The sequence below is a fragment of the Podarcis gaigeae genome, assembly GCF_964106915.1.
Source record: "Podarcis gaigeae genome assembly, chromosome: 15".
NCBI lineage: Eukaryota > Metazoa > Chordata > Lepidosauria > Squamata > Lacertidae > Podarcis > Podarcis gaigeae.
The window spans coordinates 4,639,856-4,658,586 of NC_139692.1; the positions used below are offsets into that span (position 1 = coordinate 4,639,856).

Here is an 18,731-nt window from a genome sequence, read left to right on the forward strand (position 1 = left end):
AGCCTCTTTGATTGCCCACAGCTGTGAGATTATTATTATTCAGAAAAGAGAAAACATTTCACCTTCGTCCAGTAGTTAGGAACACAGAAGTCTGCCTCATGCCAGGTGAGGATTTGTCTGTTTCACCTATAGGAACTAGGAAGCTGCTTTATACTGAATCGGACCATTGGTCCATCTAGGTCAGTACTGGCTACTCTACACTGAGTGGCAGAGGCTCTCCAGGATTTCAGGTACCGGACATTTCTAGTTCTGTCGAGAGAAGCCAGGAACTGACCTTGGAGCCTGAAGGATGCAAAGCCACAACTGAGCTCTGGTTTAGCAGCATAATCTTTCCCACTACCTGGCTGAACCTGGGACCTTCAGCAGCCTAGTGCCCTCTAGAGCTTTTGAACTACAACTCCCACCAGCCCCACCCAGCATGGCCATGCTGGCTGAAGCTGATGGAAACTGTAGTCCAAAACTTGTGGAAGGCACCAAGTTCTATAAGGCTGTTCTATATGCACTACTCCTGAGTTGCAATCAGGGTGGCAGCCTACCTCTTAGGGTGTGAGGGTTTGGCTGCAACTTTGGATTGTTCTGGGAGCACAAAAGTGAAGCATAGCTGCACCTCCCTGCAAATGAAGCTGCCTTCTGCCTTGTCAAATCATTGACCCGTCAGACCTGGTACCATCTCCTCTAACTGGCAGCAGTTCTGCAATATCCACTGGAAGTGTTGGGATGCAGCTCAGCTTGCTAAGGGGTTTGCATGGGGTTATATTATAGAGAAGGGAACCTTCACATTCCTAAAGGGTCTCCCTGATCTTCCTGATGACCTTTCCTTTGATGTTACTGACATTCTCAGCTTGCAGCTTTTCCTTTTGTGCCTCCCCCTTTTTCTTGTTTGAGCTCTTTTGGAGACAGGACCTCTTTGGATGTACCTCTGTGGAGTGCAAGAGTCCTTTGCACCCCCACCTTAGTTAGTAAGAGCTAGGAACCTTTTCTACCCAACTTTGCATTTCCTATAAAAACAAACTAAGCCTTTTTCATGATTCCACAGCAAGTGTATCTCTGTGTGATTGCAGCCAAGGTAAGCCTGCCATCTCTCAGCAAAGGATCCATTGCACAGTCAGCTTCATGCTGTGTGCTAACTCTGCAAAGTAATTCAATATACTCAGGATCTTTTTAACACAAGGATGATGGAGCACTTTTGCTCTATCTGTATGCTCTACAAAGTCACTTCAAAAAGTAAGAACAGTCAGGGATGGTGTCAGCACCTCCTGTCCTTGGGCAATTTCAAGGGCCCCAGTTCCTTCACAGGGCTCACTGACAATGTCTGCCCTACCCCCTTATTTATTTTTCTGACCCTGAAAGGCAAGCCATGTCAGGTCCAGTCTACTGTTGGCCTGGGGCAATGTGGGAAATTTATAGAGTGGCTAGACACAGCCATCCATTGGTACTTGTACAGCTGCCACTGCAGCCAAGTCAGGCACCATTGAGAGGGGCAGAAGAGGTCCATAGGAGGACATATTGTCCAGGGTCTCCTCAAACAAGGAGATGGCTGACTGCAGGTTTGGGCAGTGGCCCTTGGCATGATGCCCTTGTGAGATGGCCTCTCCTTAGGAGATGTCCCCTCCACCTCGCTTGTCACCTGCTCACTTAGAGAGCTCTTAGCTGAGCAAGTGAGCAGGCAATGGCAGCTGTGACAGGTCAAGGATTGAAACTGGCCCTTCTGGAGGGTATTGGTGTCTTGGTAGCTTTCCAAAGACTCCAGTCCCTGACACCGGTTTTGAGGACAACTCATTATTCCAGAGATGCTGTTAACTTAGGGAGCAGAGAAGTCCATTGTTTTTTCTTTCTTTCCCCCCAGTAATCATTATCGGTGCACAAGAGACAGCCTTTTTAGATAAAGCAGTCGGCTAGAAGGTGTTTCCTTGACAGTGTATGATGCTTTGGCTGTGGAGCAGCAGCAGGTTAAGGAGCAAAGGCAGTGGAGGCTGGTCCATTGGGATGAATGGGACACTGCACCACCAAGCTCAGACCCTTCTTTCTTCCAACCAATACAGGGGATGGCCCTGGCGGTCAGCTTCCTTCTCCTTAGTCCCAGTGGTTCTCCATGTAGAACTCAGCAGGCACAAAGCTAAAATTAGTTGGTTCCACCTGACATTGACTCTGGCACCACCTACTGCTGGCCTCCCTGTTTTTCACCAGCCAGCACTATGGCTATATCTATAGCAAACATTTAAAGCAGTCTCATACACTTTAAGCAGTCATGACTTCCCTCCAAGGAATCCTGGGAACCGTGGTTTGTTAAACATGCTGAGAGTTGTTAGGAGTCTCCTGTCCCCCCCACAGAGCTACAATTCCCAGAATTCCCTGGGAAGACAGATTGACTGTTAAACCACTCTGGGAATAGCAAATTTTGTCTAGGAAGCCTATAACAGAACTGTTAGACAGAATACCACAATCCTGGGATTAAATGTTTTAGCAAATTACTTCCAACTCACAAACTGTCATTGGTTGCAGGGTTCCTCCACGGGGTTTATTTGGCAAGCCTCTACCCTCCAAGGCCAGGGCTCTGTGTCAACCCAACCTTGACTTTCATACCTCATGGAATCATGCCAGCAGGAGTGTCACTTTTCTAATTTTAGCCTGTCCAAACACACTGACACCTTCCCGATAACATTTCAGTTCAGGAGCAGAGTGTTTAGTTTAGGATTAATGTCTGATGGACTGTACAGCGTGACCAAACCTTGGTACAGCTCAGTAAAAACTCCCCTGCTATAGATCTACAATTTGGGGTTTGTGGGGGGGGGGCTATTATAGCAGGTAAAATCCTGCCAAAAATAGAATGGGTATGAGAAATCCAAACAATCCAACTAGCCATTCAGCAGCCATGTCTGGAACACCATAACAATCTGTGCAGGCTGTAATTCTCCCAAACACACCAATCTTAACAAACTCTTAATGAAAATACATTGATATGGGGAATGGGAGGAAGAAGTCACCAAACTAGCAGTTTACTCGTGAGTTGCAATCAGATCAAACAGTGAGATGCATCTGGCTCTGAGAAACTTGTAAAAAGCTCAGTGGGAGTCATGGAAAGCGGAGGAGATATTAGAGGCCACATCTTGAGGGGAGGAGGTAGCAGGAAGTGGGGAAAGCAATCCTGATTTTCCCAAAAGACCAGACTTTTTCCAAGGACAGGAAAATGAACTGGGTGGTGTGAATAATGCTTGATGTGATAATGTCTAACCTGGCTGCAAACAGATCAAAATGAATGCTCAGAATGCAGGTGATGCGGAATAGCAATGAGCAAGAAATTAGTTTGAAATGCATTGGAAATACCCTGTTTTGCAATTTCTGAAACAAAACACAAATTGAAATTGTGCTCCTGTGAAATTTGCACATTTCTGAATTTTGTGGTACAGTTCACCAACCAAACAATATTATTACAGGGAAAAGTAAAATGCAGAAATTGGTAGAAATTGCTTGCAAAAATTCAGAGAAAATGCATAGAAAAATGTGCATTTTGGGAGAAATTCACATAAATACATTTTCATGATGATTCCTGCCCCCCCCCTCAATAAATAAACAAATAAATAAATCACAAGCTTGTGCAGAAATGGGAAGAATGGGACTTAAGATGCGGGGTGGGGGGTGGGGATGTGAAATTTAGAAAAATAAACATTTGACAGATTGGTGTATCCCTAGCCTGGTAGTAAGCCAAGGGTTATTGATTCCTATTTTGAGGAGCTTTGGACCCCAGAAACTGTGACAAAATAAAATCAAGGGTGAGCAGAAAGTAGGTCTTGATCTGCTGGTCTTGATCCCTGGGTGACTTGCATAGAACAGCAAGGATTTTTCACTCCAAATAGTTTAAGAATAGTGGCAAGAAAATGATTTCCCCCAATATGAATATATTGCGGGAAATAAGAGGACTGGGGGTAATCAGAAGTGGGATTTTTATAGGGAAGGACAATGAGCTTTGTTCAGTTCTGTTACAAATTCAGAATGATTTGTTTCTAAGTTTATATCATTTGCACCAGGTTCTAGGTGGTGGGTATTGGGGTTCTAGTAAAAACAATGTAGATCCTTCAACCCTGAAATTGTCTACTTTCCCGCAGCTGAAATACTTATAATTGAATAATTATATCAGTCCTGAATCTTCCAGCTTAATTGGAAGTTGGTTTACGAGTTCTGGTGTTACGGCAGAGGGAGAAAAACTTTTCCCTATCCACTTTCTTCATGCTATGCATAATTTTATAATCTTCTGTCATATCGCCTCTTAGTCACTTTTTTTTAAAAAAAGTCCTAAATGCTGTAACTGTTCCTCTTAGGGGAGTTGCTCCACCCTCTTAATCGCTTGGGTTGCCCTTTTCTGAACCATTTCCAACTCTACACTATCCTTTCTGAGGTAATGAGCAATTTTAATGCTCATTAAAATCCGCAGTCCCTCAGGAGAAAGGGTTGATTCTGCATGCAAATCATATGCTTTATTATCCTCTGCTGAAGTTTTCTTTTCTTTTCTTTTCTTTTCTTTTCTTTTCTTTTCTTTTCTTTTCTGCTGTTCCCACAATGCATCTCAAAAATGCCCCCCTTCAAATGTATATTGTCAGCTTCTATTTATAGTCAGCATTGTCCTACGCTAGGCTTGCGAACCTCTTGCAGCCTGAGGGCTACACTCCCTGAGGGCAGCAGAAACAAAGTACTGTAGCAGGGTTCCCCAGCCATGGAGGGTTCCAGACTCGCCCAGGCTGTGGTCACTGCAGCTGCTACTGCCAAAAGTCTCATGTTCACGGTGGTGGGAGGAGGAAGAGGAGGAGGCAGTGGCGGTGCAAGCAGCAGTGTCGGCGGTGCCCCTGGCTCACCTTGTCTCATGGGGAAGAAGGAGCAGCTCCATTCCATGCCCCGTGCCAGAAGCTGGAGAAACCGGGCCTATCCCAGAGCTCAGCCTCCTCCACCCTCTCAATATTGGAGGGCGGGTGCTGAGCCCCCTACTAAACAATATCTAGGGGGCTGAGGTGTCTTCAGCCCTAAGGAGTTGGCGCCTATGCCATACACCCTCCCAAGCCAGGGCAGGACCCAGTTCTGCTTTTAAGGGCCACAGAATATGCTGCTGTCAAGCTCAGCAATCTAATTCAACCTCAATACAGTGGTCCCTTGGGTTACATACGCTTCAGATTACAGACTCCGCTAACCCAGAAATAGTACCTTGGGTTAAGAACTTTGCTTCAGGATGAGAACAGAAATAGTGCTCCAGTGGCGCAGCGGCAGCAGGAGGCCCCATTAGCCAAAGTGGTGCTTCAGGTTAAGAACAGTTTCAGGTTAAGACCGGACCTCCAGAACAAATAACCTGAGGTAATTCAGAGCTAGAGCTCCCTTCACAGGTGGCTGCCCAGCTTCTGCTTAGAGACCTCCAGCAAAGAAGAGCACACCATCCCTCTAGGTAAGTGTCATATTGCCCATACCATCAAGACGTGTCTCCTAATGCTCAGCCAAAATCTGCCTCCCTGTAACTTAAAGCAAGAAGCACTGTAGCTCAGTAGCAAAGGATCTGTGTTGCATGCAGGTAGTCCCAAATTTAAGCCCCAGCACTTCCTGGTGGGGTTGGGAGAGATCTCTGCCTGAAATCCTCAAAAGCCACTAGCAGTCATTGCAGAACAATAATAAGCTAGCTGGATGAATAGAAAAAGCAGCTTCCTATCTATTGGATACTGGAAAATTGTGAAGATTTAAGGATTAGCATGCAGTTCAATTCAGTTCTTAGAGTTCGCTTACTGCATTGAATCCCATTTTCTTCTGATGCTATAGATGCATTTTCTGCCTACATTACAAAGTTAATTGCCAGATTATTTCTATAGATAGCGTGTGGTGTACAGAGCTGAGAACTATTAATTCCAAATGTGTACTTTACCTCTTTTCTACAGAGGGTGCAGAAATCTCCTGACAGGCTGAAACTAAGGAAAAACACCCAAATCAAATTACTTTCAAGCTTCCTTAAAGGTCAATTACTACATTGCAAACCTCACATTTGCTGTGAACTGCTTTTGGTCCTTCAATGTCTAAAACACATTCTATATAATCCCTATGAGGCTATAGCAATAGGGAGGGAAATGACAGCCATACTGTCAGGCCTCTTGATATCCCTAACAAAATGGGAAAAGCTCTTATAAATATGTTTGGTCTTGTGAATCTTTGAATGACACTGGCATGGTATGAAAAGCTTTTCATGTTAGGCACTCCAGAGAGAAAGCAAACTTTGGCAACCCGAAATCTGTATATATATATTTTTTAAATAAACATAATATTCCTGGTCCAATATATAGACTGAAGTTGTGCTACGGTTGCCATATTTCAAAAAGTGAATGTCCAGATACAAAAGTTGTTCAGCTTTTATCCCCCCCCCTTTTTTTGCAAAATCTCAGTAAATAAATAAATAAATGATTTTTAAAACCTATTTTTTAAGGAAAATTGCCAAAAAACCTACACTTCTGATACGGGCTGCCATACGCCTGGATTTCCCTGAACATTTTTGCTGCTTTTCAAAAATTCCACCTGGATGCCATTTTTGAGAGACAAATCCTGGCTATGTCCAGGAAATTCCAGATGTATGGCAGCCCTAGATAATGTAGACATGCCTTTTCACTGTTTTATTTGTCAAACATGATGACTGGCAGCTGAAAATGTGAGATGACTTCACTTAAAAGTATTGACTTAAATCTATATTAAGTTAGCCTTGCTTTAGTTCTATCAGAACCAATTGGACTTAAGGCCGTCATGATGAGCAACTTGTCCTACTGATTTTAATAGGGCTTATATCAACACATGTGATGGGAATGCGGTACCAGGGGTGGGGCTGTAAGTATGGCCCCATTACTGTTGCTACATGCAAGCTCTCTACATGTGAGTAGACACATGTCTAGTGCTTGAATCTGGATCCTTTCCAATGCATTTTAAATGGTTTAGAAGTTCTGGTGTACCATTTGATCTGAAATGGCCCCTTCACCCACTTGGTCATCAAGCAATAAATCCTGCATATGTGCATCAGCTTAGAGTCCACTAGCAGCAAAGGAGTCCCCATTAACCTCCGTGTTTAAGAAATGTTCCACACACAGTTCCAATGAGCATGGGGCACATTTCCCAATCCTGGCCCTAGTGTAGGAAGCTCTTGCTTATAGAGAGCTCAATGGACAAATTTAAAGTTATTCAGAATTACATATTGTGCAACTGCTATTCATTCCTGTTTGTTTAGGTCTCTGATCATCCAAATTCAGGTAATCTGGTTTAATGAGGGAACATGGTTTTGTTTTTTGTTTTTTAATATATTAATGTAAAATACTCTTATTGACGTCAACAGTTGAAAGATAAATTGCTTCATCCTTGTTGCAGGGGATTGATTTATATTTTGGTAATCCCACAAAAAGCAATTTAATTTAGCCAAAGTCAATTGAAATAAGTCTCCATGGGTACAGTTGTACAGCATACCTGAACTTGTTTAAATTCAATTCCCTTTCCCTGGAGTACTCTATGAAATCCAGGACCAAGAAAGGATCTAAGAAACAATTTTGAACAGAATTTTTTGCAGGAAAACATAAATTAAATTGACCCTGTTGTAAAGATGCATGGGGGGGATAGAGGCTTCTTTGTGACACCATCAAACCTGAATGTCAATCAAGTTTACTGTAGATTAGAGTTTGCTTCAATTCAGCAGTACAGAGTGGGTTTTTGCAGGGAATGCAGTGAGACAAACAGAAAACTGCTCAGACCCATGCCTAGAAACATGAGACAAGTGGAAGACCTCTTGGACTCATGCTTTCTAGGCACAGGACAGGCGGAAATGTGGACAAACTCTGAATCTTACTGAATCACTGTTTCATGCACTTTCACTTCTGTTTCCTTGAGATGACTCCAAATAACCATGTTCCCCAATCTCCAGCACATGATTTAAACAGACTGAATCTTTGATGTTGACTTGTGGCAAAGGCTGCCTTAAACCCTAGTCTTATCAATGCTTCAACAAGTATCCCCATAATGAATAACCCACATCACACGTATCTGAACCTCTCTTTCATTGGTGCCTTAGTAAATCCTGCTGCCCCACAATTCTGCAAATGAGAATTACAAAAGGCTGCCTTGCAGTGCAGTGCTGGCTAGTGCCCATTTGGACTGGTAGGGTGGAAGGCAGGGAGGCCAATGGTACACGGAGCCAGAACAATGAAAGGCACAGCCAACTAATTCCGGTTTTGTCTCCATCTTCCTCCCTGCTGACTTCTGCAGGGACTAAAGAGGAGGGACCTAACAGCACAGGCCTCCCCTTGGGGTGGCTGTGTGTAAGAAGTCAGGCAGGTATGGGCTGGCTGAGGGCAGTGCCACATTTGCCCTCATGGACCAGTGTTGCACTGCAACCTTGTAATATGAATCTCCACAGTTTCCAATTATTTCACATTGCCCGTGTACCCTAAGTGAGTAGGTATGACAACAATAATGGTTGGAAATCCCAAAAGGAAGCAAAAAGGGATTGTATGACCTGAAGTCTGTAGAGGTAGGCTATTGAAGGAACAGGTGTGGCCCATGTGGGATGGGATGGAGTCAAACAAGTACAAAGGAAATACAACAGGTGTTGATGGAGGGGCTGGGAATTGCCCCACAAACTCAGAGGGCAGTTTCATGGCATCATTATTATGACAAAGGTACATTCTTTTGCTACAGAATATTTTCCACCATTACATGCTGCACTTCAAAAATGAATGTACTACAAGGCAGGCAACAAAGAGGAACACAGAGAAGGCGAAGCTTCAAAATGATACACAGAGATTTTTGCAAATGTTTTCGGAATAAGGAAATGGTCCCTGTGAGAGGGAGAGGGAATAAGACCCATTTCACATCTGCACCACAAATTGTGGGAGCTGCTTCTCTTTGATGATGTCCCATGAGTGAATATTATAACTACATGTCCAGAACTAATCATATGGATTAGTCCACTTGATTAGCACCCCAGAAGGAGGGAGCGTACTGGTTTGTTATCATAGACCCCCATATGATTTCCTTGCCTATGTGACTGTAGTGTTTCCCCTCCCACATTTTGACCACATGGGATGAAGGAGCCGTTCTCAGCAAGTCTGCCGTCCATATGAAGGGTACACAAGCTTCTGAACTGTTGTTGCCAAGTGCAGAATCAGGGCCAGTTCTGAGCTGTGTACTCCCTATTGCAAAGGTGGGAAAGCTCTCCCCCCCCCCCCATCCTCAGGGGTTGTATTTCTCCATGGACAACCTTCCAGTGGCCACATGCCAGTAGTGGGCAGGGCCAGAGTGGAGGGAGCAATGGCTGTGCCTTGTCTTTGTGCAGTATATTCCAGCCATACAAATGCCAGAGGTCCCCTGTCCCCAGACCTCTCCATCCAGGCAAGCAAAAGGCATTATCACAGTTCAATGACATATTCCAGCCTGGCAAAAACAATTAAGGGATGTATGGAGCAGGGCCAACTAGAGGCCGGGTGAAGGGATGTACCACAGGAAGAGCCCCAAAGGCTGGTTGGAGAGGCCTAGGGGGTTGCATTCTGCTCCTGGGACTGAAGTCCCCCACCCCTTACCCTGTTGGTGTCTTTTAAGCTACATGGTCCAAAGTTTCACAGGACTGGAATCAACAAAAAGAAAGGAGTCAAGTTAAAGGACCATCACATTTCTCCAATTAACTCATGGTTCTGCCTTGTCAAATTCCCCCTTTAGGTGTATGAAGTTACTCCACGACATAAAAGCTGAGAGCCAGAAAGAAGTTCCTCTGTTGAAACCAATAACAGATATTCATAGATTTCTATTGTAGGACACGCCACAACACTTTCCTCCACCCCACCCCAAAGTTAAGAGCGCAATGGCTAAACAGTTGTAAATAAAACTAACTGAACCTCAGAGCCTTGAAAATAGCAAGGAAATAATAGCAGAATCGCTTGAAGAAGTCCAGCCTCAAGTGGTCCCATTTCTGAATCCCACAGATTTCAATGGGATTTAAATCACCTTGCCTGAGATTCCCTCAATAACTTGGATTCAGTTGAAGCTCATGTGCTTTGTTCCACATTAGCATCATTCTCTTGCTGGCATTCTCCCGTCTGCATTACCCCATTAAAAGCTGCCCCCTCCTTAGGTTGCCCATATTGAAATGCTGCATGTAAACCTCTTCTGGTCCCACCGGAATGATGGATGCCTTTAAATATCCTCTCCGTTATCGCTGACAGAGACAGTGTGTATTTTAATGGTGGGCACTTTCTGGTCCTTTGCCATGCTTTCCCCTGATGTCCTTGCACAGCAGCACACCTGCAGGAAACCGTTGCTCTTGACTTTGGCTGTCACACAGCTGGCCTTATCCCTGGAGGCTGTGCTCTTGGTGGACACACTCTGCATGGCCGAGAAGAGCTTCCACTCGCAGACACCGTCCGATTTGGAAATCTTATAGAAGGTTTCTCCGGAGCCGACAGGGATGCGGACAACGTCTTTTGGAGCTTCGGCGACGTGGTTGCTAGCATGATTGAGGTTGAAGCTAAGGGAATATTTGTTGGCTGAGTACCTCCGTGGTGGGAGGCACTGGGCCCTTAGAACATTCTGGAATGCCTTTTTAAACTCTTGACTTGAACAAGGGTAGATGATGGGGTTGATGCAGCTGTTCAGGTATCCCAGCCAAAATGCGATTTTAAAAATTGTCTCTGAGGGCTTGCTCTCGGGAAAGAAAGAACCTGGAATTGAAAAGATATGAACCATTACTGGAAATAATAGAAGCACAATTCCTGATTATCAACTAGTTAAGAAAGAAGTCATGGCAGGGGTTAAAGTTTTTGATTGTGCCCACCAGCACCACATTATTCAATTACGTCTCTGGAGATCAAGATGGCTAAAGCTCAGCTTCTAAGTCCTGTTTATTTCACTGTGGGAGACTGAAGCATATGAATAACTCACTAAAATGCTCCTCAGGGTGGGGAACAAAAATGGCGGCTCAAGGAGGGTCAGTTGGGGAGGGGGAGTGAGAATGCATAGGGTGAGGCAGCAGAAACACAAACACATAAACACAGGGGCAGCTGCCGGGCAGAAGAGAGACGGACACACACTCAGACACAGATACCCACCCACTCATCACATAATCCCATATTGCGAAGGGATGAGTGGGTGGGTGGAAGGTGACCCACTCCCAGAAGTACCTGTTCAGGTAATGAGTGTCCTGCAACCTGTTGATGTGGTGCTGGCACTCACCCTTCCTCTGGTGGGAAATGTTCTGTGTGGTGGCTGAGGGACACCAAACAAGTGGGGGACAATGAAGGTCAGCTGGGGGGATTAAGAACTGGGGGAGGCAGAAACACATATGGCAAAGGGGCAGCATAGCCTCCAACATTACTCAGATGAAATGGGGGGAATGAGAAATGTTGGAGGGTATGACATTGCTGGTACTAGGCACACACATTTCACAGAGACTAAATCCACAAATCTTGGTTACAGCTGGTGGTTAAGTCTGGAAAAAGGTAAACCATGAGCCAATGTTCACATGATGTTCAAATCCAGCTATGGCTTAGCTCAGTATGGTGCAGTAGCAGAATAGCTAAGGAGCAGTGAAGCAGCTGTGATCTCCTTCCTAGGAGGCCGCACACTTGCACATCCACACTAAAACATGTTTTGACTTACTGTGACATGCAAACCAGGCAGCTGATTGGCACCTGCTCCCAAGGGTTCAGACAGAGGACATTTCTGGGCTACCTGCAGAGGCCGAGGACTGAACCTGAGACCTTCTGCGTGGAAAGCAAATTCTTTTCCACTGAGTTACAGTTCTTGTCTTCCCCAAATAAATTTCTGGTGAGTCTGAGTGTTTAACCTAGCTGATGTATTCTGGATCAGTCAAAGTTTTATAAGGCAGGTCCATGCATTATTTACTTAGCTACTCATTTTTTCAATTACTTCTTGCCTTCCCTCTCATGCCTTGTGGGATAGAACTATCCACAGAAATAAATAAAAACAGCCTTAAGGTGGCTTACAATAACATGATTAAAACTAGAATGAAATATAATTGCACTAATGAACAAACAGTGGAAGTCACATACATATTCAGTAACCTGGCAGCTGAAAAAGACAACTAATGCAAATAAAAAAGCTATTAAAATCAGATAATTTAAACAAATTGACTATCATAAACAACCCATCAAAGGCTCCAAAGAACAGGACACGCCGTAGCTCAGTTGCAGGGGTGGCAGAGTCCCCTGTTTGAAATCCTAGAGAGCTGATTTCAGTCAGTGTACACAATACTGAGATAGATGGACCCATAATCTGAAACTGATAAGGCAGTTTCCTTCTTTCTCATGCACCTGGAAAAAACAAAAGTGATGGTGCCAGAGCATGTAAAACTGTGGCAAAACTCATCTCTTTCCAGGAGGGAATGCAGCAGACATAGGACATCCCAGCTTCATGCCTTCTTCCCCAGCTCTCACAATGCCTGCACTCAACACACCATGGGTTTCCTCATCTCTGGCTGCCATTGGTGGGGGCAGGAAAGCACATGGCATAATTATGTCCTCAAATGGTACACTACAGGGTCAAGGGAGTGAACTCAGTATAGGGGGTGCCCAAAGCATCTCCCATTCATTTGTCTGCCATTTAGGATGGCCACACGGAGAACCCTTTATCTGAAAGAGGTGCTTTAAAGCAGGTGGGGCTAACCCTTTTCAGGCAAAGGGCTACATTAATTCCTGGTCAACCTGCCAGGCTTTGCATGTCAAACTGGGCATGGGGCAAGTATAAAAGTGGGTGTGGCCAAATAGTAATAATGGGTATGACCTTTTTTAAAAAAAGAAAATGTCATCTGGGGTTTGGTTGGCTGGCACTCTCTCACACACAACTTTTGGCATACAGTAATGGCATTACAGCAGAGGATCCATAGGAGCAGTCTATTAAAACAAACTCCCCCTCTTAAAAACGGCAAATTTGGAGGGCACAAAAATAACTATTGGGGGCCCAGTTGTATCCTTCGACTGTGATAATGCCTCATGCTTGCCTGAATGGAAGGTGGAAGGAGCTGTGTGCCGAAACCTGTGCCTTTTTGCATGGAACGTCATGCAACTGTAGAAAAGTGAGAGTCACATCCATTGATCTGCCTGCCATTGCTCTAGCCCTGCCAACCACTGACATGGGGCTCCCAGAAGGTTCCCCATGAGGGGATGCTGCCCTCAGGCTGAAAAAGAAAGTGCTCAGGGCTGGCGTCAGAGATGGGCATGGCTGGGCACCTGTCTAAACCCCACACCCTAGCAGGGGGGAAGGTACCACCACCACCAGACCCCTCTATCTGTTTCTTTCCCCACTAGCTCATCTGTGTTGAGCTGCATATCTGTCCACCTTGTATATTTTGTTTACTTTGTACTAGTCATCCATTCCAAGATAGGAAGCAGAAATCTTTTCAAGCTCTGCTGCCTGGAAGCCTTTGAGGTAGAAATCACAGGGATCAAATATAGGACCTTCTCTGTGCAAAGCATCCCACTGAGCTATGCCCCCCTCTTTCCACATTGCCATTGTCTCTGCCTCACTCTGCTGTTAGCGCTCCAAGGCAGTTTGTAATTTCAGCTGTGATTGAATTGCGAGCTTTTCTCCCACCAAAGTAATTAAAACGGGAAGAGCAAAGTGGCTCAAAGCCAAAACAGACTTCCGATTTCTGCAGCTAAAGTCAGGCACAGACGAGTCATAGTTAGAAGCAAAATAACTTCAGTGAGAAATGTTTGTTCAGAGTGCTCACAATGCAAGAATGAGCAAGCAGCTTCTTCCACCCTTAATAACTTAGAGTTCAACCAGCATATAGCCAGCAAATGAATGGGAATGTATGCATGCACAGTGCCACAGTCTACTCAGAGTAGACCCATTAAAATTAATGAACATAAACCAGCCATGTCAATTAATTTCAGTTGGCCTACTCGGAGTAGGATTAGCATGGGACACAACTCCATTCTTTTTTATTGTGCCTTTGCAGAGGTTGAAAAGCATTTTGAACACTGTGCATCTTTCAGCAAAGAATACACCTTTGGGTTAAAACAGATGCAGAACTGAGCTGTACCAAATGTTCTCCTATTTAATTTTTTAGGCAACGAATGCAGGGTTGTTTGTTGCCATTGTTTTCCTATCTGCTACAATTTTTATTCCTCACATAGTGTTTTCACCTTCCAAGATTATTTGCTTGGCCAATTAGGATGAAAGCAGTAATCAGGAAGATATCATGTTGTTACAATATAGTTTGGGTATATGGCAAGTCATAGCCAACCAGTCATCGCCAACATATAGCTATCAAGACTGCATTTAAACGTTTGTGGCACCCTGGGCAGGTTGTTGTGGCAGCTTCCATCTTCTCTTGGGGTGTAGATCTCGAGAGGATATGGGGATGCAAACTGCCCCACTCAGCTCTTCACAACTGCAGCACTTATTCTGTCTCCTGGCCTCCTCCACCTTGCCATGAATGGGATGGCACAGAGACCTCAGCAGCTGGGGTGGTGGAAAGGACAGGGACCTGCAAGTTCCGGCTCTGAAACATCTGTAAACTGCTTGTTGGGGTGGAGGAACTCTGGCAAGAAGAAGAAGAAGAAGAAGAAGAAGAAGAAGAAGAAGAAGAAGAAGAAGAAGAAGAGTAGTAGTAGTAGTTTGGATTTGATATCCCGCCTTTCACTCCCTTTAAGGAGTCTCAATGCGGCTAACATTCTCCTTTCCCTTCCTCCCCCACAACAAACACTCTGTGAGGTGAGTGGAGCTGAGAGACTGCAGAGAAGTGTGACTGGCCCAAGGTCACCCAGCAGCTGCATGTGGAGGAGTGGAGACGCGAACCCAGTTCACCAGATTACAAGTCTACCGCTCTTAACCACTACACCACACTGGCTCTCTGCAGCCAGAAAGGCAGGTGAGGCAGAGGCTGTGGAAGCAACAGGATGGAGGGAGCTCGCACTAACATAGCCAGAACCTCCTTTTCCCCTGCTCCTCATTCCTGGCTCCCCAAAAGCAGAGATGAGAATAGACCCCAGTCTGAGCAGTGAAGAAGGAAGCGCCTTCTGTTCGCACCCTTGAGAGCTTGCTCGTTTTCTGCGAATAGCATCACAAATCAGAAGTGATGGGCAGTTTTATCCAGCCCTACTGCCCACCCCCAACCTCTCTCATAAAGCACCCAGTTGTCTCTATGGTGCTGGGCCACATGCGCGTATCGATGTCTTGAGTCTGGGGTCCAAATCAGCATCCCTTTTGTTACAACAAAATCTAAACCATGCTGAAAGGAGAGCCATAGATAATCTCAAAAACAACCCAGACATTATAATTAAAGAAGCGGACAAAGGTGGAGCTGTCGTCATCATGAACTGACTACATTCAGGAGGCTCACAGACAACTTTCCAATACCGCCTTTTACATAAAATTGGACTCAGACCCCACACAAAAATACAAAAAAGAACTGAACAAGATTGTTAAGGAGCTACCCCCACACATCCAAGAACAGATCCTCACAAACACACCAACAGAACCTCGCCCAGGAACTTTCTATCTTCTACCTAAAATACACAAACCAGGAAATCCAGGACGCCCCATCATTTCAGGTATTGGCACTATTACAGTGGGTGTCTCCGGTTATATGGACTCTGTTCTGAAACCATATGCCATCAGTGCTCCCAGCTATGTACGTGACACCACAGATTTTCTGAGGAAAATACAATCTTTAAATAATCTTCCCAACAATACTATACTAGCTACTATGGATGTGGAATCTCTGTATACCAACATCCCACAAAACGATGGTTTACAAGCTATAAGGAACACCATTTCAGATAAAACCACAGCGGACTTTGCCACCAAACTCTGCCAATTTGTCCTTACCCACAACAACTTCAAATTCGGTGATGACCTGTTCCTTCAGATCAGCGGCACAGCAATGGGCACCCGCATGGCCCCACAGTATGCCAACATCTTCATGGCAGATTTAGAACAACGTTTCCTAAACTCCTACCCACTCAAACCTCTCTTGTACCTGCGATACATTGACAATATTTTTATCATCTGGACACATGGTCAACAGACCCTGGACACCTTCCACCAGAAATTCAATGATTTTCACCCCACAATCAACCTAACAATGAATCAATCTATGCAAGAAATACATTTTTTGGACACTACTATAAAGATACAGGATGGGCGCATAGACACCACCTTATACCGTAAACCAACTGACCGACAAACATATCTACATGCCTCTAGCTACCATCCCAAACATACCAAACAGTCCATTGTATATAGCCAGGCACTACGTTACAGCTGCATCTGTTCCAATTCTACAGACAGAGACTCTCACCTAAGAGATCTACAGCAAACCTTTTTAGAACTAAAATACCCAGCAGATGAAGTTAGACAACAGATCAGCAGAGCCAGACTGATACCCAGAGAGAACTTGCTGCAAGACAGACCCAAAAAAGAAAATAACAGAACACCTCTAGTCATCACATACAGCTCCCAAGTTAAAACAGTACAACGCATCATCAGAGATCTACAACCTCTCCTGGACAATGACAGTTCTCTTTCTCAAGCTCTGGGAGGAAGACCTTTCATTGCCTACAGACAGCCACCCAGTCTTAAACAACTCATAACCCACAATAATACTACAACCAGACCTAACACAGACACTGGCACCAGAGCCTGCAATAAACCCAGATGCCAACTTTGCTGCCACATACACCCGGACAACACCATTACTGGCCCCAACAACATCACACATACCATCTCGGGACTATTTAATTGCTCATCGTCTAACATTGTGTATGCCATCAAATGCCAACAGTGTCCTTCAGCTCTCTATATTGGACAAACAGGCCAGACCTTATGCCAAAGAATAAACGGACATAAATCGGACATCAGGAATCACAAGACAGAGAAACCAGTAGGAGAACACTTCAATCTCCCAGGACATTCTATACAAGATCTCAAAGTAGCTGTTTTACTACAAAGGAATTTCAGAAATAGACTGGAAAGAGAAGCTGCTGAATTGCAACTTATCACCAAACTTAAAACCATGGAGAGACCTGGTCTGAACAAAGACATTGGATTCTTATCTCATTATACATGACAAAGCCATTTTTCACCTTCTCACCCCTTGCTTTTTCCTGTAAGACCTATTGCAGTCGTTAAGAGTCATCAACAGGCTCATCACAGCTATCTGCCAATCACCCATTCCCACCAGCCTTCTGAGTAATACCCCTCCCCACCTTCTCACTATATAGAAGGGTCTGGTGACTTCTGTTTCAGTGTATCTGAAGAAGTGTGCATGCACACGAAAGCTCATACCAAGAACTGACTTAGTTGGTCTTTAAGGTGCTACTGGAAGGAATTTTTTTTGTTTTGACTATGGCAGACCAACACGGCTACCTATCTGTCAGTTGGTAGAGTGTGAGTCTCTTAATCTCAGGATCGTGGGGTTGAGCTCCATGTTGGGCAAAAAGATTGCAGGGAGTTGGACTAGATGACCCTCATGTGGCCCCTTCCAAATCTACAATTCTATGATTCTGTGAAATAATGTAAATTCAGAGTCAAAGCTATTGTTACAGTAACAGGAGAATACTTTTGAAATTATAACTCCCCTCCTTCCCAAAATTTCCCCAAAAGATAAGGCCCAAATCCATCAGTCCTTGAAATACTTTAGCTGAATTCTATGCATGAAATCATATGTTCTCTTTGGTATTCTGCCAAAGCTGGCAGAACAAAGTGGTAAAGCTTTCCCTGGACTGTACCATTTCAGGCTGCACATGAGATTTGGATGTCCCTTCATAAAAGCAGCAAACAGCTGCTTGTACATTGACAGCTAGCATGTCAGGCAAAAGTGTTTTTTATGATCTGCTATTTGTATACGGACAGGGAACCCCACAACATGAGAGAGCATTTGAGCACGCTTACACCTATGCACTAATCTGCAGTCTGGAGTAGCAGATTTCTGGAAAACATTTGTCACTTAATTCTTTTCGTGGTACAATCTGGCCTTGACATCTGGGTGCTTTGTGAATCCAAAGGGGAATGAAAAGGCTGTTCTCTTATGCAGAGTTGACCAACTCCTGTGAAGTTAAGGTCAGCCCTGTGGCCTGACTGTGAGTAATGTTTGAACTGCAAGTCCGACTGGGAAATTCTAGAGCATGAGCAAGACTAATTTGATATGGGTCCTAATCAGATTTCAATGAGTCAGAGGAATCCAGCCTGAGACTTGGAGAAGTTCCCATCTTCCTTAGTGGTGGGTTTCCAGTAACGTATCAGAAATCCTGCCTTAGTGGTCAGAGGCCGACTGGAAAGTGATGCTCCTCTTCAAAGAGCTGTGCTTGACAGTGGGGATCACTGACTGATAGGAATGTTGGAGAATGTTGGAGAAGAAAATGGAAATGGCAGCTGAAATTGCCAGTGTTCACTTATTTGTCCCATCTCTGGAAGAGAACTCAGTCTAGTGAATACAATAGGTATTCATCATTACTGTTGTGTGCAGTCCACAAATGATGTGTGGCACCCTTTTGCATTGCTCCTCCATTGCATTGAAGTGAATGGGGTGGAATAATATAATGACAATTTAATCAATGTCAACAAGGGTGTGGGGGGACAGCCAGTACAAATTAAAATGGCCCAGTGGTCTAGAAGGGCCCCTGGCTATCTTGCATATGTTTTATATAATTCTTAATGAAATATATGTTTCATGTTCAATGCATGCACAGTTCTGAAATATGGCTTGCAAACGTGTGCCATTA

General features: G+C 44.5%; 1 protein-coding gene across 2 annotated transcripts in view; it reads right to left on the bottom strand.

Moving 5' to 3' along the window:
• Nucleotides 1–4,284: 4,284 nt before the first annotated feature.
• ADRA1A (adrenoceptor alpha 1A) overlaps nt 4,285–18,731 on the bottom strand; it is a 56,937-nt gene continuing 42,490 nt past the window's right edge. For both annotated transcript variants that reach the window (XM_083713674.1, XM_083713673.1), the window contains exon 3: nt 4,285–10,703. In XM_083713674.1, the coding sequence (XP_083569800.1) occupies nt 10,180–10,703 (524 nt within the window). In that variant the 3' untranslated portion in view covers nt 4,285–10,179. The remainder of the gene's footprint in view (nt 10,704–18,731) is intronic.